At 47.7% G+C, this 27,464-nt stretch overlaps 2 protein-coding genes across 2 annotated transcripts in view; both read right to left on the bottom strand.

Moving 5' to 3' along the window:
- Positions 1 to 6,841, bottom strand: part of LOC308372414 (protogenin B-like) — a gene marked incomplete at both ends in the record, with an annotated part of 30,010 nt that extends 23,169 nt beyond the window's left edge. Inside the window, 2 exons of the mRNA XM_080847567.1 lie at positions 3,810 to 3,910; positions 6,505 to 6,841. Coding sequence (XP_080703693.1) covers positions 3,810 to 3,910; positions 6,505 to 6,841 — 438 coding nt within the window. The remainder of the gene's footprint in view (positions 1 to 3,809; positions 3,911 to 6,504) is intronic.
- A 1,107-nt stretch (positions 6,842 to 7,948) lies between these two features.
- Positions 7,949 to 23,189, bottom strand: rfx7b (regulatory factor X7b; the record flags this gene model as incomplete). Its single annotated transcript, XM_080847985.1, has 10 exons — positions 22,791 to 23,189; positions 21,770 to 21,803; positions 18,128 to 18,213; positions 17,547 to 17,585; positions 14,739 to 14,861; positions 13,715 to 13,831; positions 13,068 to 13,152; positions 12,573 to 12,780; positions 11,911 to 12,212; positions 7,949 to 11,719 (listed from the first exon to the last, which is right to left on the bottom strand). Exons 1-10 carry the CDS (start codon positions 22,925 to 22,927, stop codon positions 7,949 to 7,951), a joined length of 4,902 nt encoding a protein of 1,633 aa, XP_080704111.1. The 5' UTR covers positions 22,928 to 23,189.
- Between the last annotated feature and the right edge of the window lie 4,275 nt (positions 23,190 to 27,464).

Below are 27,464 nucleotides of genomic sequence, written 5' to 3'. Positions count from 1 at the left end.
AGTGGGTATACCCACTGCTGACTGAATTATAAGTGGGTATACCTGCGTATACCCACTTATACTTGCGTATACCCTGGACACCTCTGGGCTGAACACACTCAGGCTGAACAGACACACTCGTGGCCTTCCGGCTAGCTAGCTGTGACCTGCTAACTCCTGCTAGCTCACAGAGGGCAGGTGACAGGAGGCCACTGCAACTCTTCTATTCATACAGAGGTTTACATTTAGTCATTTAGTCATTTAGCAGGTTGAACACAATTCAGTATTTCTACACTGCAACTCAGACAACTCATGAAAAAAGACTCAATTTCAGTATCCTGTATTGATATGAGGAAATATCTATATGCAGATCATTCATGTGTCCTTGGACAACTAAAAGAGAAACTCCTACTCATTGTTGGTGTGTACTCCAACAGTAGCAAATATTTCTAACAATTTCATTTAAAAAAGAAAAAAGAATTTCCCCACTATTGTGCATTGGGCTTTTGAACATTATTCAAATATAATATAATAAAATATAATTTTAATTTGAAATTTAAAAACAAATATGTATCAAGTATAAGTATAAAGTATTTAGTCGTTGGATGACTTTTAAAAGACATTCAGTGTAGCTCTGATGTTGTTTGAGTTGAGAGACAACAAGAAGACATCAAAACCTGGGACACAAGAATCCCTTGTATATTGGGATTTTATTTTATTTCAAACATTTTTGCATTTATATTTTAATGTTTATTAATGTACACTGTCCCTCTTCATCAAATAAACAAACTGAAACTGAAACAAAAAGAGTTTTAAAGTTTGAAACCCAGCTTAACCCCAGCGTTATGAGGAAGATGAAGAGCACTGTCACAGAGGCCCATTACCTGAGACCACATCACATAAGACGCTACCAAATAATAACATTCACGTCAGGAAAGCCTGATATATTGAATTAGTTGTCTTTCCAGAGATGGAGCAGAGATTATCTCAGTTTGCGTAGTGAGTGGAATAGGCTATCATATCTGGTCAAACGTTAAGGACAGCACTGTGGTCAAGGTATAGGCTATAGTTTCAGTTTCAGCAACGCAAAACAATCTAGTTTTTGAAAGAAGAAAGAAATGCTCTCACCTGTCAAAGGAAGAAATAAAACAAAAAGCAGCATACGCTGGATTGATTCCCTTTTGATAAACGCCATTTATTCAAGATGTTCGTTCATTCTCTAGGATGGGACGCCGCTTCCCGTCGCGCGACGAGCTAGTCCTGTGCTCAGCGCGCAACTGAACCGCGAAATGCAACGACTGGAGATGGGGGCTACGCTGCACGCCCCCCCTAATCCCACCCCCACACACACACACACCGCGACGATTCCCACTTCCCCCACTCACAGAGGAGAACCTTGTTCGGTCTCTAAGCACAGATATAATACCACAGCAACCTAATGTGTGCAACTACCTTACAGTGGGCCTGCAAACTCGAACTGCTTTAGGAGTATTGGGAGTTCATGCTGTTGCGTTAGCATACAGATTATTCCTGCCAATTAAAAATAGCCATCTTTTAAACTTTAATATGTGTCAACATGGCCATAACCAGTGTATGTGATAACGTCATTCAAAATAGACACTTAACATAGAAAATACTTATATAACGGAATTATTTGAAAATTCTATTTGACTTTGACTAGGTTAGTTATTATCAAGAGGCATTATCAGAATCAGAATCAGGTTTTATTGGCCAGGTAAGTTTGCAAAAACAAGGAATTTGACTTGGTAAAAGTTGCTCTCAGTGTGCTTACACAGAATACAATCACGACACAAAACAATACAAACAGTGCAACGGTTTTATTTTATCAGGGTGTAAAATATGACCATTCTTAACGTAGGCCATATTTCCCTGCCCCAGCTGCCCTTAAGCCCTAAAACCCACGTAATTATGGCCAGATATTGACGGCGGCACGTCAGCTGCCCTGAAAATGCTGGTATCGATTGGGTGGGTGCGTATCTATTGAGAATGACCAGCCCGTGCCGGACGCCTTTCACAGGGGGACAATAGCCGCCCAGCTGTTAGATCAGCTGAGATATATACTAGCTATGCTTCCAACCTACCCACACTTTGCACACAGCCCAAACAACACAGGAACAGGGAAGGTTGCTATTTGGGATGAAGGTGTTCGGATGCATTTTGTAATGTTACAGATTTTTGCCATTTAAAAAATCACGAAATGTCACTGATATTGTTCAGGTGTATGATATTTGCAAGGTTTGATGTCCAACCAAGGTAGTTGACTGGTTGGTTAATTAATTAAACAGTTAGCCCCACATCTCCAACAAACACTAAAAATGTTTTATGTAAAGTATAAATGCTGAGTAGAATCTTGAACCTTGCATTCGAAATGACGAACAAAGGTCCAAGTGTGCAGTCAAATTACCTATTGATTAGGCTACGCATTGATTAAACCATCCCACCCTGGCCCCCACCTCAGCTGAGACCCCCACACCAGCTCAGCAGAATGGGGCCTGTGCCGCTCTGTGTCACTCCGAGAGCTCTTATGGCCGAGCCGGGTTAGACAGGGGACAGGACACACACACACACACACACACACACACACGTAGGACACACACACATAGGGAAATCCTCATGTTGAGGAAGTCATCTAAACACTCAGAGGTGTCCCACACTCAAGTAAATACACATGGCAAAACAAGCCTTTGGTTATAAGTGATGTTGAGGAGGATCCATACTGTAGTTTAATAATGATATTTGAAGCTCAATCAGCCATATACTTACGTCTGTTCTAGTGTTTTAGACTAGTCACGTGTAAGCACACTGAGAGCCACTTTACCAAGACACATTACTTGTTTGTGCAAACTTACTTGGCCAATAAAACCTGATTCTGATTCATGATAACCACACGTAGGGTTAGTGTCTACTTCCTCGGCCATCTGATTGTACCTGATCATAGTGTGTAGATGGTCAGCAGTTTTAGAGGAGAGGAGGATGTGGTGGACAGGGGACTGAGGAGCAGAAGGCGAGTAGCGGAAGGGTCAGCGAGAGAATGGGGTTAAGTTCGACGGCGAGAGGTGGGGGGTTGGGGTCATTACCATGCGATGAATACGGTGGAGCATGGGAACCTGCCCTGCACCCATCGTCCAACGCCAGGGTCAGCAGCCAATCCCCCACTGACCCCTCACCTCTGACAGGCTCAAATGAACTCTGACCCCACACACACCACATCACCTTCCAGCTCTGGCCATGTGTGTGTGTGTGTGTGTGCGCGTGTGCCTATAATAACGTGAGCTGCACAAAGTATCACAGCTAAAGATGGTTTTATGAAATGTTTACATCACTTCTCTGCATATCCTCTTTATAATTTGTGATGCGGGATCTCAAGTTCATATGACTCAATAGATTCTGGAAGTTTCAGCCCCATCAGTCCTTGTGGACAATGAACTGAACACAATAAGGCTATTTGAAATGCTGTATAATTACAATTGTCGGATTTTATAATTGTCAGATTGCTGTATATCACAGCAAACTATTTTAAGGTTCTATTCTAGGGAAGTTAGTGTTTTTATTCACACCATTTGTAGCTTTGCAGGAACGAGAATGTGTTCAGAGATTCTGCTTCAGGCTGGGTGCTGCTCAACCCTGTCTAAGCCATCATGTCATATGGTCATCAATCTCCACTTAACCTTCAGGGCTGTGATTCCCTTATGGCCAACAGAGGGAGCCAGAGTGCCCATCTCCAGCAGGACCTCTGGAGGCAGCCGTGAGTCAGGGGACCCACAGGCCCTCTGCTGGCCTGATCCTCTGCCCTAGGTGAGCTTTCTGACCCAGGAGACGGTGGTGTAAGACGGACGGAGCTCCTCGTCTGGGTCGACCCAGATCCGTGTGGAGCCCCTCCTCATGGGCAGAAAGCCGACGTTAAAGGATGCTGCGGGAAGTGTCTCTTGAGATAGCTGAGGAATATCAAACCAAACAGCAGGTCTGCAGCCTGTAGTCTTTCAGTTATACTGTTCGTAAAGAGAGAACGCCTTAAGAGACAAGAATTTCTTTAAAAAAATGTTTATTGGCTCTCAAAACCACTTAAAAAAACTCACCTGGGAGTACTTTTCAATTGAAAAACAAAAAGAAAAGAAAAACCAGCTGAACCGCGTTTGCGATATTAACAAGCTACTGCACGTGAAGCCGCACACCAGACACAAGCACAGCAGAAGGTTCTGATCCACCAGAGAAACATGGACAGAGAGGAAAAGAGGCCTACTGGCCGGTCTTAAGACCGAGCCGGGTAGGAGAGAAGAAACATGGAACAGAGAGACGCCTACAAGCCCACCTCAGACTGGGCCGGTCGACCACTAGGACAGAGAAGAGAAGAGAAGACACTGGGCTTCTCCTTCATATATATTCACATTTTATATAAGGAGGAGAGGACAGAGCCTTATTAAAATGCCAAAAAAATATAAAAAAATATGTACAGCTTTCTTCACAAAGGCATTCACTATCAAAATGAATGAAAAAACAAAGATAACATTCATAAACGAAAACACGGAGAACAACATTAACTTGGTAAACATACAATGCAAATAAGTTTTACTCAAAGTAGCAACACCTTTTTGTTTTGTTGTGGTCGAGAGGACCAGTCCTCGTATAAGCCAAGGAAGTGGTCACAGATTAATCCGAGTCAATATTTTTTTTCAATGCACATGCGTACATACAATCATTTCACTACATGGTGAAGCATGTCCTTTTTTTTTCTCTTTAGCCACCGCATGGTCGAGTTCTCTTTGAAATGGTTCATATTCTCGTGGATGAGAACGAGTAAGCTGCATCTCACTGAGATTAGGGACGTGGCCCACACCAGACAATTAGGCATTGTCATTTTCTAGCACATTTCTTATGTTTTATCGCTTCTGAAATTCCTCATAAAAAATATTTTTGCAGGCTTTAGTCGACAGATTTGTCCTTAAAGATGTGGCAAAGCCATGACTTATAAAAAAATTTAGTGCAATAAGTCGAGCCTCAGTCTGCTGACACATGAACCATTGACGTTTCCAGGGTGTACAGTGGAGAGTTCCTCACACATGACATCTACACTACACACACACACACACACACACACACGCACACGCACGCACGCACGCACGCACACACACACACACGTACACCAGTTTGCTTTTTTTTTCTTCTTAATAAACCATGCTACTGTTCCTCTCTCAGGCTGCGCATCACGCCTGCTACAGCAGAACCCAGTTCACTCTTGGAAAAGAAAAAAAAGAGACATCAGCAAGCTAGAGACCAAACAGACAGCATTACTGCACAACACAGAAGCCAGAAATAGAACATACAGCATTAGCGGCTGCCCAGGGACCCAATACCATCAAGTAGAGTATTTTTTTTTTTCATATATATATTTATATATGTATATATTTTAAGGGCAATCAGAACCTATCTAGAAATCATTACTGGAATACAGTGTCTTTTATATGATGAACTTTTTACACATGGGAACTTGATAATCCAGCTTCATGACCACACAAGCCCAATTCTAACAAGTGCCAACCATCATGACTCCACCACATTATCACCCCCCCCCCCCCCCCCTCCCCTCCCTCCCTCCCTCCCAAACATGATCTGCTGTCCATAGCTGCATGTGTGACTGATGAGATTGCCTTTACACTCTGTACAGAGACATCAGTACCTCCCGTCGTCCCGCCTGACTCTCAGTGGAGAGGAGGACTGGTGTCATCTCTACTCTCGTACCACCAGAGCCAGTCTGTCATGGAGGAGATAGTTAGTTAATGTGAACTCCAATCCTAACTTGTTCTTCAGCAGCTTGTCTTTGGTATGGGTGTGAGGCTGCGAGTCTGACCACATCACACATGTGTGTGTGTTTGTGTGTGTGTGTGTGTGTGCAGAACCAGCTATGGAGCCTTCAAAGCAGCCAACTAATGATGTAGCGTCACCATACCATTCAGATTTCAGCTTACTTCATAGAGTTCACAATCCATCACCATGCCATTCAGATTTCAACTCTTACTTCATAAAGTTCAGAATTCATCATGACCGCACTGATATTTCAGATCTTAATTAATAAAGTTCCGAATTCATCATGACAGCACTGATATTTCAGATCTTAATTAATAAAGTTCAGAATCCATCATGACAACACTGATATTTCAGATCTTAATTAATAAAGTTCAGAATTCATCATGACAGCAGTGATATTTCAGATCTTAATTAATAAAGTTCAGAATCCATCATGACAGCACTGATATTTCAGATCTTAATTAATAAAGTTCAGAATCCCTCATGACAGCACTGATATTTCACATTGTCGCTAAGAACGATCTGACCAATCGAAAACGCTTGTGTGCTTCAGACAGGCCATCCTCAGTAGAATAGGGTTCTAAATAGTTCACAGGTCAACAGAGCTAGCACTAACAGCAGAACCTGTGTCCGTAGGCATGCACACTGAAAATGGAGTTAAGCATGGGACTACATCACACCAGGAGGACCAGAGAGTGTCACCCCACAGCCTTCTCCCAGGTGGAGTAAGGGCGTGGACATCAGACCCCACGGCTTCCCCACGGGTGGAGTAAGGCCATTGGCCATAAGACACCACGGCCTCCCCACGGGTGGAGTAAGGCCATTGGCCATAAGACACCACGGCCTTCCCCACGGGTGGAGTAAGGGCGTGGACATCACACGCCACATCAGACCCTACAGGTGGAGTAAGGGCGTGGATATCAGACGCCACGGCCTCACCACGGGTGGAGTAAGGCCGTGGACATCGGACGCCACGGCCTTCCCACGGGTGGAGTAAGGCCGTGGTCATAAGAGATAAGGCATCCCAGCCAAGCACCATTCCCTTACAGAAGAGTTTCACATTATATCACAAAACAGAATCGATAGCAAAAAAAAACTACTTTTCTTCACTATTTATAGTCAACAGTCCATCTATTATGGCCATTCAAAAAAGGTATCTATTTATGGTTAATGTTTATGGGTCTGTGAATTACTCATGTATCATTATACCAGCACCTAGTAGCACCTATTTAGTTCCAAGATACACCTGGGGCCCACCTCACCTGTTGCCCCAAAACCTCACCTGCGCCCTCCTCCTCTTCCCTTAAAGGCTGCACACCCTCGTGCTCTTGGGTTTTTTTACATTTTTTTTTTAAGGGTTCTAAAGGCATTGTTTTTTTCAGTGACGTCTTTCTTTTCAACAGACAGTAGTAGAGCCAATGACGTATCGCTTCAGACGGACGAGAGGAGAGAGAGCGCTGCACCCTGCCAGTCCTGGGGTCCCGTAGCTAAGGCTCATGGGACTAAGCGCAGACTGCAGTGTGCCTTAACCTTAAGGTTACATTTAAAAAAAAGATCACATATGTTATCTGTTCTGAGCAGTTCAGAAATGTTCAGGTGTTCAGTGGTAAGAAAGAAAGAGAGAGAGAGAGAGAGAGAGAGAGGGAGGGAGAAAGGAAGAGAAAGAGAGAGAGGGAGAGAAAGGAAGATAGAGAGACAGAGAGAAAAAGGAAGAGAGAGAGAGAGAGAGAGAGAGGGAGAAAGGAAGAGAGAGAGGGAGAAAGAAAGAGAAAGAGCGAGAGAGAGAGAGAGAGAGAGAGAGAAAGAGAGAGAAAGAAAGAGTGAGAAAGAGTGAGAGAGAGAGAAAGAGAGAGCGAGATAGAGAGAGAGAGAGAAAGAGAGAGAGAGAGAGAGAGAGAAAGATGAGGACAGACGGGATAGAAACCAAACGCCACAGACGGCAACACAAGCCCGTGACAGAGACCCATTCCGCTCTGACTGGCACTTACACTGGACAAGAGCAAGTGTCCAGGATTTTGCTGTAGTGAGACACGTTTAAAAATACAAAAACAGATACTTCACAGAAGAAAAACAAACAAACAAACAAACAAACAAACCAACAAACAGAAATGATAAATAACACTCAAAGTTTTAAAAAAAGCGGCGTTTAGCCGAGCATCTCCACGGTAGGCTGGTCCTTGTTCTCGAGCCAGTCGAAGCCGGCGGCGCTGACGGAGTCGCTGCAGATCTGCTGAAAGAGGGGGTCGTTCTTCAGCTCCTCCAGCGTGGCCTCCTCGTACTGGTCCTGGGGCTGGCCGGGGTCGAACAGCAGGTTCGCGTCCAGAGTGTTCAGGTCGCTGATGCTGCTGGACAGGTCGGCCGGCAGCCGGAGCTCGCTGGAGAAGTCGGAGGCGACCGCGTTGAGCTCCGACGCCACCTGGCCCACCAGCTGGGAGCTGGGGTTAAGCCCCTCCTCCCCCAGGAGGTCCTTGACCGTGCTGTTGAAGTCCAAATGCTCCTCCTCCTCCTCCTGCTGCACCTCCTCCTGCAGCATGGGCTGCTGGGTCCCCTCCCCCCCGCCTCCTACCATCACGCCCTCGCTCTGCAGCTGCAAGGACTGCTCCTGCATCTGGAGCTGCTGTTCCTGCAGCAAAGTCTGGTCCTGCAGCTGCAGTCGCTGTTCCTGCAATAAGCTCTGCTCCTGTATCTGCAGCTGCTGCTCTTGCAGCAGATTCTGCTCTTGCATCTGCAGCTGTTGCTCGTGCATCTGCAGCTGTTGTTCCTGCAGTTGCAGCTGCTGTTCCTGCAGCTGCAGCTGTTGTTCCTGTAGCTGCAGCTGTTGCTCCTGCAGCAGCGGCTGCTGCTGGTGATGCTCCAGCATCTGCTCAGAGGAGCGTTGCGCTTGTGCTTGTGCTTGTCCGTCCGCGGCGGCGGCGGCGGCCGAGAAGGCGGTCTGCTGCTCCAGCCTGCTGCTGCCCGTGAGGTACGTGGGCTTCTGGAAGTCGTAGGCCACAGGGCTGGAGACGCCGCCTGGGGGCAGCGGTTGGGTTGCCGTGGCGGCGACGGCACCCCCGGCGGGGAAGGCGGCGCTGGTCTCCAGCATCTGCGTGAGGTTGAGGCGTGCCGTGTAGTTGGAGGGCAGGTTGTTGACGCCGAGGCCTCGCACCGCGTCGTCCCCGTCCGCATCCATCTTGCTGAGGAGCACGTTGGTGATCTTGGCGGCGTTGTTGTTGTTGTTGTTGCTCGGCTGGCCGCCGCCCGGCGCGCAGAGGGGCAGCATCTCAACGGACGCCATCATCACGTTGAGCGGCACCGACTGGCTGCGCTGCGCCATGCTGCTGGCGCTCTCTAGGGCGTGGCTGCCGGACAGGATGCTGAGAACCTCGGCGGTCAGGGGGGAGTTGAAGGGCGACAGCAGGGTCCTGGGCGGGGCGCTGGGGGGGCCAGTGGTGCCGCTGAGGTTCCTCTGCCGCACCAAGGGACTGACGCTACGGCAACGGAAGGTGCTGCCCACCCCAGGCTTGCCGTCGAGTGGGGCGGGCACGGCGAAGCTCTCTTGCTTGCCCTGACCCGCCGTGGCGCCACCCTGCTGCTGCTGCTGCTGCTGTGGGACGGGGGAGATGGTTGCCAGGCGCCCCATGTGCCCATCCTGCAGCCGCGACTGCACCTGGAAGCCCTGGCCGGGGATGGCGAAGGCGTGCGGCTTGCGGAAGTGGTCGTCCACCAGGTCCTGGTAGCTGGGCAGGATGGAGGACGACGGCGAGGTGCTGCTGATGCTGGTGGTGTTGCTATAGCGACTGGTGATCCACTCCATCTTGGCCTTGTCCGGGTGCGTCGCCATGGGCCGCTGCATGGGCTTCACGGGGCTGCTGGACACCACGCTGCCGTCATGGTAACCGGTGGTGGTGCTGGAGTTGATGGGCGTGAAGGCGAAGGGGTTGCGGCACTCCACCGGGCTCGGGGGCACGCTGCTGCAGTTGGACAGGCTGCTGATGGGGGTGTGGCGACCGCCCCCCATTAGGCCGTCCGGGGTGATGGGGGCCAGGCGTGAGCAGGGACTCTCCCTGGTGAAGCCGTGGGCCCCCGGGAGCATCTCGGAGGTGGGGGTGGGTGTCGGTGTTGGTGTGGGGGTCGGGGTGGGGGTGGGGGTGTGCACAGGCGTGATGCTGCTGTGTGCGGAGTGGTAGAAGGTGGAGGAGGTGGACTGGTGCGGGGACAGGATGTTGGAGGGGGCCACGGCGGCCCCCGCCTGCAGGGCGAGGTCCACACAGCTCAGGTACGCCCCCTGCAGGCTGTTGCTCAGCTTCATCTGCTCCTCCATCTGCACCAGCTCCTCCACGATGCTGTCCTGCGTCATGTCGTCGTCCGTGAACGGGAAGTAGTCCATGCTGGCGACGCCCGCCGCCCCGACGCCGCTGAAGTCCGCCATCTCCTGCTGCAGCGCCAGCTGGCTGTCCGCCTCGGCCGCGCGGGCCGCCCTGGTCAGCAGGGGGAGCTGTGACGACAGGAGCTTCTGTTCCACGCCCAGCGACGACAACGACGACGCCGTCGTCTGACCCTCCCATAGGCTGGCCTTGGTGTCAGGCGCCAGGGAGGGGGGGTCCTGGATCTGGGGGTGCGTCGTCGTCGTCGTCGTCACGCCCTGCAGGGGGGTCGGCTCCGAGGCGGCGCTGCTGGTAGACGGGGGCGGGTCTGCGATGCGGACGACGGGGGCGGGGTCGTCTTCACGCTCGTCCTGCAGCCGGCTCTGCGATTGGCCGAGAGACACGGACGTGGCTGGGATGGTGCCCATGGGCGTGTCGGAGAGCGCCAGGATCTGCATGGTGACGGCAGAGGCGCCGCCGCCGCCGCTCTTCAGCGTGACCTTACAGGGGGCGCTCTCGGGCCGGGCCAGCGCGCCGCCGGGCCTCTGGGGCCTCTTACCCCCCCCCGCGGGGACGGAGCTGAGTCTGAGATTGTCGGAGACGTCCAGGGGCTGCTGAGAGATAAAGACCCGTTTGACGGGAATGATGTGCGTCTCCAGCACGGACGAGGAGCGCTTCCGTGGGCTCCTGGACTCCTTCAACGAGGAGGCGGAGACGGAGGAGGAGGAGGAGGTGCAGGAGCTCTGATTGGACACCGTCAGGTAAAGCGTCCCCTCCTGCCCCTCCCTCACGCTGTTATTGCTGCCAGTAGCACCTGCCCCACCTGGGGCAATGGGGGGGGTGCAGGAGTCACTCTTGGCCCTGGTGACGCGGTCCGTGACGCGGTCGGGGCCGGGCGGGCCCTTGCCATGCAGCGAGGGCTCACTGGAGGCCCGGTGCTTAGTGGCCCTCTCGCTCCTCAGGCCCGCCATGGCGTCCGCCGCGCTGACGACGACGCGTGACTTCTCCTCGCCGCCAACCTCCGCTCCCACCTTCACCTCCCCCCCAGAGGAGGAGGTGCCAAGCGAGGAGGTGAAGAGCGTGGGGGCGCAGGTGGACGTTGGCACCGCCGCCCGCACAGCACCCAGGAACTGGAGCGGGCTGGGCGCAGGCCCGTTGTGGGGGTGGTTCTGCTCGTCCTGCGGGGCTGAGGCGGGGCGCAACGGGGCGGGGGTGAGGGTGTGGGTGTGGGTGGGCGTGGTGGTGCCGCTGGCCAGGGAGATGGTGGTCATCTTCACCACGTTGACGGAGCTGACGTGGGAGGAAGGCATGACGGTCTTGATGGGGCTGTTGGTGATCAGGAGGGTGGGGGGCGAGCGCAGCGTGATGGCGCTGGTGGCCGTCGGCTTGGGCAGGATCTGGGCGTAGCGGTGGCGCGCCAGGCGGTCGCCCACGGGGCTCGCCGTGATGTTCTGCGGGGTTTTGGGGCACTGCTTGACCGACTGCGTCACCACCTGGAAGTTGACCGGCACCATCTTTCCCTCGCCGGGGCCCACCGGGCTGGGTGATGTCATCGGCTGACGAGTCCTCTGGACCTGCACAAGAGGGGAACAACATTACAAGAGCGCACACACACACACACACACACACACACACACACACACACACACACACACACACACACACACACACACACACACACACACACACACACACACACACACACACACACACACACACACACAAACACACACACAGAGAGAGAGAGAGCTGTGTCACAGCTTACTGTGATGGGGCTGGGCACGGCTGCCACCATGATGCCGATGGTGGGCTGTGGCGAGAGCAGGGCGGGACTGCTGGAGGTGAGGGTGGCGTGGGGCCCCGGGGTGCCCGCCTCAGCCCGCCTGGGGTCGACGGGCACGGGGGAGTGCAGCTTCTGCTCTTGCTGCTTCTTCTGGATCTTCCGCTGCAGTTGCTGCTTGGCGTCTATAGAGGGCGACGGCGAGGCCAGCGTCTTCATCTGCGGCTGGAACGGGTTGGCGTCGCCCGTTGGCACGAAGGCAGAAGAAGGGGTGGGCGTCTTCACTCCTGACACAGAGAGAACAGGCTGGTCTGTCAAACACACTCTATCGGAGTTTAGGGTGAACACATTGGTCATGAAATCAACGGTCTCATCAGTGTCAACATGCGTACACTTTCAGAAACACACACGTCTGAGATGCATTATCACACACCATTCTCAAATCTGGTGGCAAATTTACATTTCTTATAGTGAAACTTGTGAGACCTGAGATTATGCATCACTGACAAACCAGAGTGTGTGTATAGTTGATGGGTGTGTGTGTGTGTGTGTATGTTTGTGTGTGTGTGTGTGCGTGTGTGTGTATGTTTGTGTGTGTGTGTGTGTGTGTGTGTGTGTGCCTGTGTGCCTGTGTGTGTGAGCCTCACCTGTAGGGGTGCCAGTCATGACGGTGAGGGCGGCCATAGACTTGGTTCCGATGTAGTGGCTGTTGAGGAGGAACCGGGCCAGCTCCTCCACATGGTCAAACTGCCGACTCAGAACCTTCTGGGCCCACTCACACACCAGGCCGCACGCCGCTGTCCGCATCTCCTCCTCTGCACTCGGAGACTGGCCCGCAGGCTCCAGCAGCTCACACTGGACACACACACACACACACACACACACATATACAGACACAGGCATTAACAAACATAAACAAGGTAGAGGTAGAATAAACACAAAATACACAAATGAATACAACAGACACAAACACACATCAACAAACCAGGACTCACACATACCAACACATTTATGCACACTCACACACAAACCAACTAACTACGACCCATCAACACACACTCACACCAGGCCATCAGACCCAATAGAACCCAACAGAACCCAACGGAACCCAACAGAACCCATCAGAACCCAACAGGACCTACCCCATCGCCAGCCTTGTGTAAGTCCAGGTTGGGCAGGGATGGCATGTGCACAAAGGCCTTCTTCCTTAAGCCACTGTAGCAGTACGTGAGGAGGGGTTAAGGGTCAAAAACTAACACAAATACTAACCTACTGATGCATTACGTGAGGAGGAGTTAAGGGTCACATACTGGCCTTAAAACCTTTTTATTCTGAAAGGCGTTTCCTACTTTTTAAAAACGTATAATTTTTTTAAGTTATGCTTTTAAAATATGTTTTTTTGTTTGAAACAATGTTTTAGTGTAGCACTCTGAGATTCAGCTTGAATGTAGAGTGCACTATAAATGAAATGTATTATTATTATTTATTATTACATACATACTAACACAAATACTAACCCACTGTAGCATTACGTTAGGAGGAGTTAAGAGTCTGTCTGCCTACCACACATTATAAACTGGCATACCTTGATTATTACCAAGAATAATACTAAAATCATAATAAAAATCCTTAAATCACCACAAATATTAAATCAATAATAGAAAGATAAAGAGGGTAAACACAGATAAACACAGACTGAAAGAAACCTAATCAAAAATGTGACAGGCAATCGGAGGTCGTGTCGTTGGGAAAGGTTCTGATGATATCAGAGCTCTTCCAAAAAGGATATTTGGATTTGCCTCTCATGCCGAGCCGGCGAGCCTTCATGTTGGGAAAAACGTTTTTCATGATCTTCCCAAAATCCGCTGCGCTCAAGGGGTGGTAACCCAGATTATCACAATAGCTCCTGAGGAGACAAGGGGAACGCGTCACACACAACACACACACACAGTACACACACACACACAACACACACACACACAATACACACACACAGTTTTGTAGACCTCCTGCTTCGGATAGGGATAAGGATAGGGATAGGGATAGGGAATGGGATAGGGATAGGGATAGGGATAGGGATAGAGATAGAGAGAGGGAATGGACATCTACTTGTACCCCTTGTAGACCTCCTGCTGGGGATAGGGATAGGCCACCTACTTGTACTTGTCGTAGGGATAGGGATAGGGATAGGCCACCTACTTGTACTTGTCGTAGGGATAGGGATAGGGATAGGGATAGGACAATGACTTGTACTCGTTGTAGGGAAAGGGATAGGGATAGGACACCTACTTGTATTCGTCGTAGACCTCCTGCTTTGGGCTAGGGCTAGGGCTAGGGCTAGGGCTAGGGCTAGGGCTAGGGCTAGGGATAGGACACAGACTTGCACACAGACATCCTGCTAGGGTTAGGGATAGGCCACCTACTTGTACTTGTCGTAGGGATAGGGATAGGGATAGGGATAGGGTTAGGGATAGGGATAAGCCACCTACTTGTATTCGTCGTAGGGATAGGGATAAGACACCTACTTGTACTCATCGTAGGGTAAGGGCTAGGGCTAGGGATAGGACACCGACTTGTACTCGTCCTAGGGATAAGGCTAGGGATAGGGATAGGGATAGGGATAGGGATAGGGATAGGGATAGGGATAGGGATAGGGATAGGGATAGGGATAGGGCTAGGGATAGGGCTAGGGCTAGGGATAGGACACCGACTTGTACTCGTCCTAGGGATAAGGCTAGGGATAGGGATAGGGATAGGGATAGGGATAGGGATAGGGCTAGGGATAGGGCTAGGGCTAGGGATAGGACACCTACTTGTACTCGTCGTAGACCTCCTGCTTGGGGAGTGAGGTCTCTGGATGCTCTTCTAGGTGATTGCGGATCCAGTTGAAGGCGTACATCTGCTGCGTGCGGCTGGAGGACATGGAGTTCTGGTCACTACAGGGGGGGAAAACACATCCTGTAAGCAGGCTATAGGCCCCCCAGCATGGCTGAATGCTTTTGTGTGTGTGATTGTATATAGTTGTGTGCGTGTCCGGTTGTGTGTGCGCTTAATAAGTGAGTGAGTGTGTGTGTGTGTGCTGTTGCCCTGTGTGTGTGTAGCAGTGGCAGTTTTTGGTTTTTAAAGTGAGGGAGGAAGGACTGCGCGCTTGGTTGCCATTGGTCTGATTATTCTGTTGGTGGCATAAGTATGTAAGATACAAGTTGTTTCAGGGTGTTTGTGAACAACGGTACAAAAATTGCAGGCAGGGATACAATTGATACAAAGCCGTGGCATCATTGTACTTTGAAAGCTGGTGGACACCATGTATTTGGACTAGACAAGGCCAGAAGGAAAGGATGCAAAGCCAATTAGTCAAATCAGGCCTACTCTTGATTTGAAAAACTAAATACAAAATTCTGGGCCTATTTCCCCCCTCAATAACTGAAGCTATTGGTTATTACTAATTTTATTTTCAGCTGCAATTGTTTTAAGGAAAATTAAGACACAAGACCAAAGGTGATGCCATTTAAAATGCATCAGGCTCTGAATCCTTCACTCAGTAGCCTAATATGATGCCAACCCCCAAATGACAACTTAATTAGAATAGATACGAAACACATCGCGTTCTGAAACATTCATTAACAATTTCCATTCAGAATGTCAGCTGAACAAGAACAGTCAGACAACAAAAGGCCTATGAACTTAAACAAAACGTATCGACATGAACAAGAACGTATCGACAAGAACAAGAACATTATTTATAAACAATCAAGATGGATGTTTGTGAATGTTTCAGAAATGCTGATGCTTTCAATAGCTGCAGACTGTTAGCCAATTAAATATGCTTTCACTTGAAGATCAAGTCGATCGTCCTCGCTGTTTGAGTCGCAAAAATGTCTGTGACTTGATCATACCAGGCAGGATTTTTTTGAAGAGACTTCAGAATTTTCTTTTCAATAGAAATCATGGCCAAATGTTTCAATCTCTCATGCCCCATTGTGTTCCGTGTGTAACTTTTGATTCGTTTCAAGCACGAAAAACTTCGCTCAACCCCTGCAGAAGTAGCACCAATGGTTGCAATCAGACACATTAGTTTGTACAGCTGTGGCATTGCCCCATCAAGACCACTTGATTTCATGAAGCCAATGGCCTCGCAGAGCTTTCGGGAAGAATTAATGTCTAGATTACGATAGAAATGCAGCAGTTCTACTTTCAACTTGTCCTGATCAAAGAATTGGCCGTATGTCTCGAGCAAATTTAAAAGTGACTGCGTGGGGAAATCTGTCTTGAAAGACTCAAATTTGTCCACATTTAAAAGCTCCATGAATTGCAAGCGTTCTAAATGTTGAAAGCGCTGCGTGATTTGGGTGATGATACTGTCGTGAACGGAATGGTACAACCGCCTATAAGTTTGACGCGGATCGGACTGGCCCTGTCTCCTTTTTTTCCGGTGAAATAAATCTGGGTCGTCTACAGCGACGGCCCTCTGGTAAATTTGAACAAATGTGTTCTCCAATTTAAGCTCCTCTACGATCCGTAGGAGGCTCTCTATGCGCAGGAGACATCCATCGATTTGTGTTGCAAGATGTCAAACACGACGTCAGTGTGGAAATAATTGCTCAAACGTGAAGAGTAAAAACACGAATTCAAAGTCCTCTAATTTTCCCCTCAACCCATCAGCTAAACGTACGGTCTCGTCATCCATAGATGGATGTTCTCCATTTACAGACCAAGTCTGTGATTTACCCATGAGTAAACAGGGCCAGCAGTATAGCCGATTGTTTGTAATGCTACCAGTGAGCTATGAGAATTTTGCATACCAGTTAGCATTAACGACAGCGGTTTTACCACTGGGTTTTGCGACTCGAATTTTTGGAAGTGGTCTCCCTGTTGTTTTTATACCAACCTTCTCTCTGTAGCTAAATGTAGAAAACGGTTTGTTCAATAAAACATGTACAATGTCTCCGTTCTCCATTGCACATGTCTTTATTTGCAATATTTCAATAACAATCCAAGTGTGACATTCTTTCGATATCCTACAGGCAGCAGAATGGCCGAGAAGGGCAACTTCTTTCGCTATTAATGTCTAATCCCCTCCCTCTAACCCCAAATCCGTTGTTTATTGGTTAAGCGATGTTGGCGCAGACTCAGACGCTAGGGAGGTCTTTCCTCCCCTAGGCAATGTAAGTGAATGAGCCCCAAGAACCGCCCGTGTCAGAGACAGATTCCATTGATTTCAATGGGAGCCAAAGGGAGGACGTCCTCCGTGCAGTAATTTCTGGTTACGATAGGGGGTGCTAATGTTATTTTAACTCAGGAAAACGAATTTATAATATGCAAAGTATTAAATACTGATATCAAACTGCATTTTAAAGGAGTTTAGTCAGTTCAATTAAAAAAATAAATTCTCCAAAAGTTTGGGGAGGTCCTTCCTCCGTTTCCTCAATGGAAGAACCTCCACAGGTGTGTAGTGTGTGTGCGTTTGTAGTGTGTGTGTGTGCGTGTGCGTGTGCGTGTGTAGTGTGTGTGTGTGTGTGTGTGTGTGTAGTGAGTGTATTGTGTGTGTGTGTGTGTGTGTGTGTGTGTGTGTGTGTGTGTGTGTAGTGTGTGTGTAATAGATCTTTAATGAGAAGAGGTACCATGATGCTGGGCTGCCCGACCCGCGCTGGCTGTCACTCCTGTGTGACATGATGGGCGTTGAACGATGGCAGATGTGGGGAAACAAACAACACAACAAATGAAGCTGGAACTACACAGGCCCAGTCTGGACCCGGCCAACACCAGCGCCTCTCTACAGGCCTGCGATTGGTCAGGTCCACTTCACAGGAGAACAACAGGTCAGCATCGTAAACATCATGTCATGCCCCAACCCTCTTAACGAGGCACTTCATAGTTTAAGAAGAATACAATTAGGGCTAAGTGATTAATTGCATTTGCGATAAAATCGTGATATGATAACATTTTCGCAACATTCGCGATTTGAACGTGGTAAAAAAAATATATAAAAATCACATATTAAATCTATATCAGCTCACTGACCCTGTCACTTTAGAACAGAGTAGAAAGTGACTAAGATCATGTTTTAAATACTTTCAATTAAATGTCATTTTTCCTGAGGGAACAAAAAGTGTGGGCCAGCTGGATGTGAACAGTAAGGACATGCGACTGATCAGTGGTGTGTGAGAGAGATGGCACACCAAGATGGCCGCCACTCACGTACCTTTTCTCAGTGCCACTGCTGGGTCCAGAAGGCAACTTAAGGTAGAGGTAGAGTTTCTCGATGTCTGTAAACTTCTCAACATCTTGCTGTGAACACAAAAATACCAGGACAGACTTAATTAAGGACTTATTAATGAATCAATTCATTGATTGATTAATTAATGTATTCACTGTAGTAGTGCATCCAGCCTACTCTAATAATGGCTCCCAGCACTGACAGGAGGCTGCATTAACACAGCACACATGACGGGGAGGGTTGTATCAGGCACACCTACGAGACTGACACCTCCATGAATACAAAATCACGTGTGTGTGTATGTGTGTGTGTGTGTGTGTTTGTGTGTGTGTGTGTGTGTGAGACCCACACCTCCATTTTAAACATATGAATACAAAATCACATATGTGTGTGTGTGTGTGTGTGTGTGTATCACACCTCCATTTAAATACATGAATACAAAATCACCTGAACCCTTACACCAAACGATGAGCACATTGTAATTCATCTTTAAAACCAAACCTTTGCCACCCTGACTTCTACAAGATTGACTTCACATTAACATTAAGATGTTGTGTAGGGTTAATTTGAGAGAATGGCTGGGGCATGTAAGATGAAGAGGCCATACTGACGAGAGCCCCTGTAAGTGTTAGGGTTTGTGTGTGTGTGTGTGTGTGTGACATTGGGCCCTTATTAAAAGGCTTTGCGCATCAGCAACTGCGCAGTGAGAATAGGCGGGAATACCCTATATTTTCTAATTTCATTGACAGGACGCAATCAAATATAGATGGGTTGAGTAGTTAGTTCATGTGGAAATTAAGTCATTCTTTATCTGCCAATCACAATAATTAGTAATTGTTCTGCAATAGCGCAAACAACGCATGAGTGTGTGTGTGTGTGTGTGTGTGTGTGTCTGTGAATGAGAGAGAGTGTGTACTCTAGTCCAGCTCTCTGTAGTGGTTGCTATGTACACTCTGACAGTAACCATGCATGTCAATGCTGACACACTAGCAACACATCCTTTCAACACTGCTCCTCCCACCTCTATTTCAATTGGCTAGCAACACATCCTTTCAACATAGCTCCTCCCACCTATTTTTCAATTGGCTATCAAACAACTCCTTTCAACGCTGCTCCTCCCACCTCTATTTCAATTGGCTTCTCAAGTCTTCCTATTCTATTTGCCTCTTTGTTGCTAGGGGATACCACTGCTCATGAAGGGGTGAGCCTTGCCAGCCAATAAGCAGTAAATAAGAACCTAAAAGCTATTCACTAATCCCCACTAACACACACACACACACACACACACACACACACACACACACACACACACACACACACACACACACACACACACCGCTGGGCTCACGCAAGGTGAGACAATATGATGGTAACGCTCTATCACACTAGGGTGCCAGACCAACCAATAACTGGCTCACACAGCTGGAACACATGTTAGATTATTACTGTTCTTACAATGCTGGTTCCACTCAAAGCCATATTCCTCAGTTCTGTCATGTCACCTGAGCAAAAATATATTCCTCAGGTCTGTCAGGTCACCTGAGCAAAAATATATTCCTCAGGTCTGTCATGTCACCAGAGCAAAAAGATATTCCTCAGGTCCGTCATGTCACCTGAGAGAGCGGTGACTCCGATCTTAAAGTAGCATCATGTTTAGTAGCATCATGTTCAACAACATCCACCAGCCTCTTTCTACAGTGATCCACATCTCAAACACCACCATCACTGAGCAAGGCAGCCATCTTTCCACAGCAGGATCTACTCAAGCACTCGCCCTCCAAATAACAGCCTCAAATGACTTAGCCTCCAAATAACAGCCTCAAAATAACGTAGCCTCCAATTGACTCTGCCTCCAAATGACTCAGCTTCAATGTCAAGGGATAGCAACTAATTGGAAGAAACTCATGCAGTCTGCTAGGTGAGCGCTGCGGCCTAAAGCAGCACCTCCTCTGGACCAGTTGTGGTTCATTAGAATAGAAGGCTATCAAATCCTGAACGTTGGACTAAAAGTTGTTTGTATAGGAAGTATATTTTATTAAAATATAAATAATATTGGTACTACTGAAAATAAAATCTGTATGTGGAGCTGGATATCACTGTATATTAAAAAAAACAGATAGTACCCGTGTCCAGAATTTGAGCTCAGAAACACATTTGTGACGTCCAGCTCTAGATGCCACCATGCATAAAAGGTAGAGCTTGGCAGTGTGAGGGGAGGCTGAGTGAGGTGAGGGGAGGTGAGGTGAGGTGAGGTGAGGGGAGGTGAGGGGAGGTGAGGGGAGGTGAGGTGAGGTGAGGTGAGGTGAGGTGAGGTGAGGCGAGGGGAGGAGAGGGGAGGTGAGGTGAGGTGAGGCGAGGGGAGGAGAGGAGAGGGGAGGGGAAGATGAGTGAGGGGAGGTGAGAGGAGGGGAGGTGAGGTGAGGTGAGGCTGAGTGAGGTGAGGTGAGGGGAGTGAGGGGAGGTGAGGGGAGGTGAGGGGAGGTGAGGGGAGGTGAGGGGAGGCTGAGCGAGGGGAGGCTGAGTGAGGGGATGGGAGGTGAGGTGAGGGGAGCATGAGTGAGGGGAGCATGAGTGAGGTGAGGTGAGGTGAGGGGAGGGGAGGTGAGTTGAGGTGAGTTGAGGGGAGGCTGAGTGAGGTGAGGTGAGGGGAATCTGAGTGAGGGGAGGGGAGGGGAGGATTAGTGAGGTGAGGGTGAGGGGGGGCGAGCAGAGGTGAGGTGAGGGGAGGGGAGGCTGAGTGAGGGGAGGTGAGGATGAGCACAGACCCAGCAGTCAGTCCCCCTTACTGGTTCAAGGGTGAAAAATCACTTAAATTCTACATCCATCATTGGCATAACCAGTTAGTATTACATGACTAGAAATCTGAGTGAATCATTGGGATGACAAGCAATTTGTATTATTATACGACTGGATATCTACATGTGTCAATGGGAAGAGGTCATTATTTTATGACTCGTAATCTACATGCATCCATGGGACGATAAACAATGTCACCCGTGTGCAACATGAGAAGCTGACCTTATGTGTTTACCCAACACTGATACTCATTATCATCTGCTGAGAGGCTGATTGGCTGCAGTGTCCTGTCACTCCAGGACTCGGAAGTGAGCAAGAAAAATGATGGCTGACCCCGCCCACCCTGGCCAGAAACTTTTGGAAAAACTCTCCTCTGGCAAGAGATTGCAGTCCTTCAGGACCAGGACCTCATGCCATCAGACCAATTTCTTGCCAACAGCAGTCAGTCCCATCAACAGTGCCCATCAACTCCTGTTTCACCTCAACGGTTTCACCTTACTGACTGTGTCATACTGAAGCAACCTTGTGCTGTTGCATATTTCCAAGATTTTCCTTTTAAATTCATATTTCTATGTACACTTACATTGACATTTGTATTGTCTACATGTATGTTTCTTCTGATGAATAAATGTTTGTCAGTCCCCCTTTGTATACTACTGTACTGAGCAACCAAGACAAATTCCTTGTATGTGGAAACCTACTTGTTTCTGATGCTGATTTATTACACAAACCCAGAACTGTCAGATATCTTTCTGCTGTATCAACCACTCAAACTGCTCGTTTAGAAACATGTCTGTAGATAATTGAAAATACATTAGCCAAATTACTCACCAATATGTTGTCAACTTTTGATTGTACAGATTTGCTGAAAAATATAAAAACAACATCATGAGCACTTAGGAACTGGTTACAGCTACACAAGTGAGCAGAAAAATAAGCTTTCAGAGAATAGAGATGCTTTATATGTATAGCTGACCTGTCGTTACTTACTTATGATCTTAGAGCACACTTGGTAAGCGCCAACAAAGCTGTCACATTTTACAGGTCGTGTATTCTAAGCAAATGAGCACTACGGTTAGCTACAGTAGGCCACTATTAAAATTGACGAGCTTAATGATGCCTTTAATCAGACCACACACTTGTGCATCTCCAGAATAACATACCATCTCGGAGGTGATATGATTTCAACAAACGATTGTTAGATAAGAAATGTATTTAACTGCCCTGGTCCATCGCTTACCATGGCTTATGTCAGTTGCTGTTGCAGGCCAGCATCATTAAATTGCTAGTTCGCTAGCCACAAGCTATGAAGCAAACAACCTGGGCTTTTAAATAGAGCATTCTGACAACCTGCAGACCTGGCACGTAGTGTCACAACCGCAAACATACAGCTTATTTAGACACATTAGTAACTGAACGATGTCATCAATAATCGGTGGCTAAAATAACCTCACAAATCAGCATAGTAGCGTTACATCTATACGAAGGTAGCCTATGTCAACCTGTATCATAACACAAATAATGATGGCTAGCCAGCTAGCTTTAACCTTTTTAACGCCAGGTTGTCCAAGTTCTACAGCTAGCTGGCTAGCAAGCTATTATTTCCATATCAAATGCAAATAATAAGAAAAGCTAGTGTCTTCCGATACATTCCTAGTCTTGCTTGTATTTATATTCTGCACCATCTACATGTGTGCAACGTTCACAACGGAAATCAGCCAATTGAAGTGCCGCTAACGTTAGCCTGATCTGTCAACATGTTTTCCATGAGCATCTAGCTAACCTTAGCTATCCCTATCATTTTAACAAACTGCAGGCATTGCACTCTGACGCTCGCTTAGGACTGCCTTACCAAATAGAATTCTTTATCTTGTTATACTGCAGAGTGGTGGCTTCGGGCCCCTGCAGTCCTGGCACTATCGTTGGAAGAGAGCCCAATCCCGTGTTAGGATTCTGCTGCTGACCAGGTTGTTGTTGATCATCAGCCATCACGGTCTTGAGGGGAGGCGGGGGTAGAGCTTTAACATGTAGGCCTCATCAGAGACCTTGCGAGATCACTTCTGTGCATAACGCTGGACCTACTGTCTTGCAAAAGCATTACGGTGGCACCTCCTTAGATCAAGCAGCGAAATCCACGGTGCATTATGGCCAGAGTCTATAGTTTTAAATGCATTTAGGCATGCGGACAGGGTCGGAATCAGAAAAAAATAAAAATTCCACTGCAGCAAACAGCACGCCAGCAACCGCCTCGGACGGTGCTGCTGCGGCCAGGCAGCGGTGGCGCAGGCGCACTGCAGGAAGCAGAGCAGCAACCGCGGCCAAGGCTGTGATTTCTCTCAGGTGCTCACAGCACAGAGAACGCTAACGTTTCATAGAAAGAGCTAAGCCGTTCCGAAGACGGCTTGATAGTTAATTTGTTTAATGTGACCATTTGGCGGACATACTAACCTAGATAGTACCTTATGGTGCCTGTTCCAATTTGCTGTTGGTGATGTAGTGTAGGCCTACCCACAAATAACATCCTCTTCTTGCCTAATTCTTCTGTAACCTTATCTATTATTAGGTATACTTTTCAATGCATTAAAATGCGCAAGAGCAGTGATGTGAGACAACCATCATTAGAAGATGATCATCATTACCAAACCAGGAACCTTATTACCTAAAAGTTGATGTAATTAGATGAGAGACACATGAGTACATTCGCAAAGGCAGAGTCCTTATCAGGTGAAAACACAGATAAGTCAAAGACAAAGCGTAAAACAACATAAAAAAAAAACACACTAGAGTAAGTCGAAGAAGCAAGATAATGTCAAACCAGGTCAAAGGAGCCTGTGCCTGCTGCTGCTGATCTGTGCTAGGAGTGTGAGGTGATGTTGATGGTTCTGGGTGTGACAGATGACTGAGAACACTTGATCTCACTGAAGCCTCCACACGCCTCTCCACCTGCCTAGAGGCCGGCCTGTGAGCCTCAGAGGGCTTTGGTAAAGCAGTGGTGGGGTAGAGAGTCAGGGTTTGATACTCCACAGGCCTGAGGAAGGGAGCAGGATGCAGGCTGAGGGACGGCAGTGGCCCGGCGACGGCCCAGCGACGGCAGCAGCCCAGCTCGTGCATTCAGCACTGGATTGGTGTGATTGCAGGGGGGAGGGAGAGGAGGGGTTTTCTGCTGATGGGTAGGAGCTAACCTATACACCCCCATGGGGGGGTAAACCTATAAGACTTATGTATTCATTAGGCCTATTTTATCCTGTAGTTTCAGCAGACACTCGGATTGGAACAGTGTGGATCAGATGACACTGACTGGAGTCATCCTCACATACACACTCTGGCCACTAGAAGGAGGTATAGTCACAGTAGAACACTACACTAATTACCCACCAGAAGCATGTGGGGTTTGTGTTTTATTGTGTTGCGCTGTGCTGTGCTGTGCTGTGCTGTGCTGTGCTGTGCTGTGCTGTGCTGTGTTGTGTTGTAATATGATGATTTGGTTAATTCTGAGTTTTATACAAATGAAAAAGGTTAGGGATGTACAGATCATTTTCACCGCTGAGAATCAACATGCCTCATTATTATGCTATCATATTCATATATTACTACATAATAGATAGATAATGAATAAAATATCAATCATGTTCAGATTTTACTGATAGATAATTAACATAATGTGAATCATATTCATATATTACTAAAAGGATAGATAATGTCTATAAAGTGAATCATATTCAGATAACTGAGAGGATAGACAATACATATAAATAATATAAAGCATATTCAGATATTACTGATAGATAATGTATATAACATAAATCATATTGAGATATTACTGATAGGATAGATAATGAACATAATGTGAATCATATTCATATATTACTGATAGATAATGTATATAACGTGAATCATATTCAGATATGACTGATAGGATAGATAAATTATGTAATATAGATTATAGTTAGATATTATTAGACGTATATAATGTAAATCAGATTGAGATATCACAGAGGGCTATGTAGGGAGCCTTACTACAGCCAGCTCCAGGCCAAAAGCATTTGAACACAATTTGATTAAGTCCAGCATGGATTACCTTAATCCAAATCTTTGGGGATTTGAGACTTCTATAGGTGTAGAAACTTGATGTCACAGTATGTGCAGAACCTCCCCTTTTTACCTCAAGATAGATAGATAGATAGATGGATACTTTATTTATCCCGAGGGAAATTAAGGTCATCCAGTAGCTTACACTTACAAACAAACATGAATCACAATAAATACAAAAATCACAATAAATACAAAAACAAAAACTATACACACAGGGAGAACATGTACACATAGGGGTGGGGTGTTTACCTGGACCTGATAATAACTAGTCTGCAACTCTGATTAAGTAGTATTATAGTATAAATCACAAAATAATATATAAGATTGATTTAAGTAGCTTTCACATGTAATGGTGATATATGGGCACCCTCCAAAAGTGAACATACGATTTAACATATGATATAATGATGGTGATGATGGTGGAATAATACTAATTACATATAATAACAATACTACAACAACAACAAATAATAATAATAATGATGATGATGGTGGTGGTGATGGAGGTGGTGGTGATGATGGTGAAGATGATGATGGTGATGATGGTTACGGCGATGATGTTGATGACAATGGCAATAATGATGATGGTGGTGGAGGTGATGATGGTGAAGATGATGATGATGATGATGATGGTGATGATTGTGGTGATGATGGTGAAGATGATGATGATGATGGTGGAGGTGATGATGGTGAAGATGATGATGATGGTTACGGCGATGATGATGATGATGGTTACGGCGATGATGTTGGCGATGATGTTGGTGATGATTGTGGTGATGATGGTGAAGATGATGATGATGATGGTGGTGGTGGTGATGATGGTGAAGATGATGATGATGATGGTTACGGCGATGATGTTGGCCTTGTTGGTGATGATTGTGGTGATGATGGTGAAGATGATGATGATGATGATGGTGGTGGTGATGATGGTGAAGATGATGATGATGATGGTGGTGCGTGTGTCAGTCCTGTGAGAGGAGATGTGGGTCAGGTTGAGGAATCAGGTCAGAGGGGGTGATAGGCCAACCCGTCTAGTCTTCCAGGCTGTAATCTTCTTATGCAGCATCTTCCACTGTTCCTGGCATGCTCACACACACGCAAACACAAACACACACACACACACACGCAAACACACACAAAAACACACACACATACACACACACACACACACACACACACACACACATAACCACACACACCCACAAACACACACTCACACACACGCAAACACACACACACCTACACACACACACACACACCGACTGACCTCAGCACACCTCATTATTTGTTAGCAGTGGATTAACAGGTGTGTTTATCTATCTGCTACATGACCAACAAATATTCCCTTAAAAACTGTGAAAGCATTGTTTTTGTTGTTGTCCTGTTGCACACACACACACACACACACACGCACACACACACACACACACACACACACACACACACACACACACACACACACACACACACACACACACACACACACACACACACACACGCAGACACACACACCAACCCTCCTGGTCCTTCAACCAGCCTCTAGCCCCAACCGTAGGCCATCCATACCACACCATACACACCCCAATCCTGGTCACCCCACACACACCCACTCCTGCTTAACCCCCCCCCCCCCCCAGAAAGCTCCCCGTGTAATCACTAAGCAGGATTAGCGTTTCTGTGGAGGACTGCCACAGGAAGTGTATATTTACTCTGCATCGACCTCGCCCAAACAGGCCACTGCAGGTACAAATAATCTACGCTGACTCTCGTGCGAGGCACGTCTAAACAGAACTGGGTCAGTGGGACTCTGCGCTCTCCAGTGTGACTGAGTGTGTGTGTGTGTGTGTGTGTGTGTGTGTGTGTGTGTGTGTATGTGTGACTGAGGCTCAGCGCTGGGTGATACTACCTACTCGTAAATAAAGGGGGACCTGCGTTGGTAAGGCCCAGTCGGTGGAGCCATGATAGCCTATGACAGGTTGGGAGTCGATGATGATTTGTTGATATGTGATGTTTTAGATTAATCATCAGAATTACACACAGAGTGCACAAACCAAGAGCAAAGCCCCTGACATGCTGCTGAGTGGTCTTTGCTGTTTGCCTTCTTACACAGCGTCCCAGCAATGTGTAGACATCAAGCCCAGATCATTTACATGCAGCCTGATCTCACAGCTCAGTACCCTTCTGCTCCCCCTGCCTCCCTCGCTCCAGTTGAACTAGCCCACACCCCTCCCCATGGCCTGAAATGGTTCAGTCCTGATTTGCTTGTGCTGGCTGGATGGTTGTGTGTTTAGTTGGTGGAGTCTGGAGAGAGAGACGAGCAGCCCTGGCTTAAAGGGCGTGAGTGTGAGTGTGAGCGTGTGCGTGTGTGTGTTCTCCGAGAGAGGGGCTTGTGGATTAGACCCTTGGATTACAGATTAACCCAGAAGAGGCAGTC

This window comes from Sprattus sprattus (genome assembly GCF_963457725.1).
Source record: "Sprattus sprattus genome assembly, chromosome: 11".
Taxonomy (NCBI): Eukaryota; Metazoa; Chordata; class Actinopteri; order Clupeiformes; family Clupeidae; genus Sprattus; species Sprattus sprattus.
Note: the sequence above shows the minus strand (reverse complement) of the source record. Positions and strands in the feature narration are given on the sequence as shown.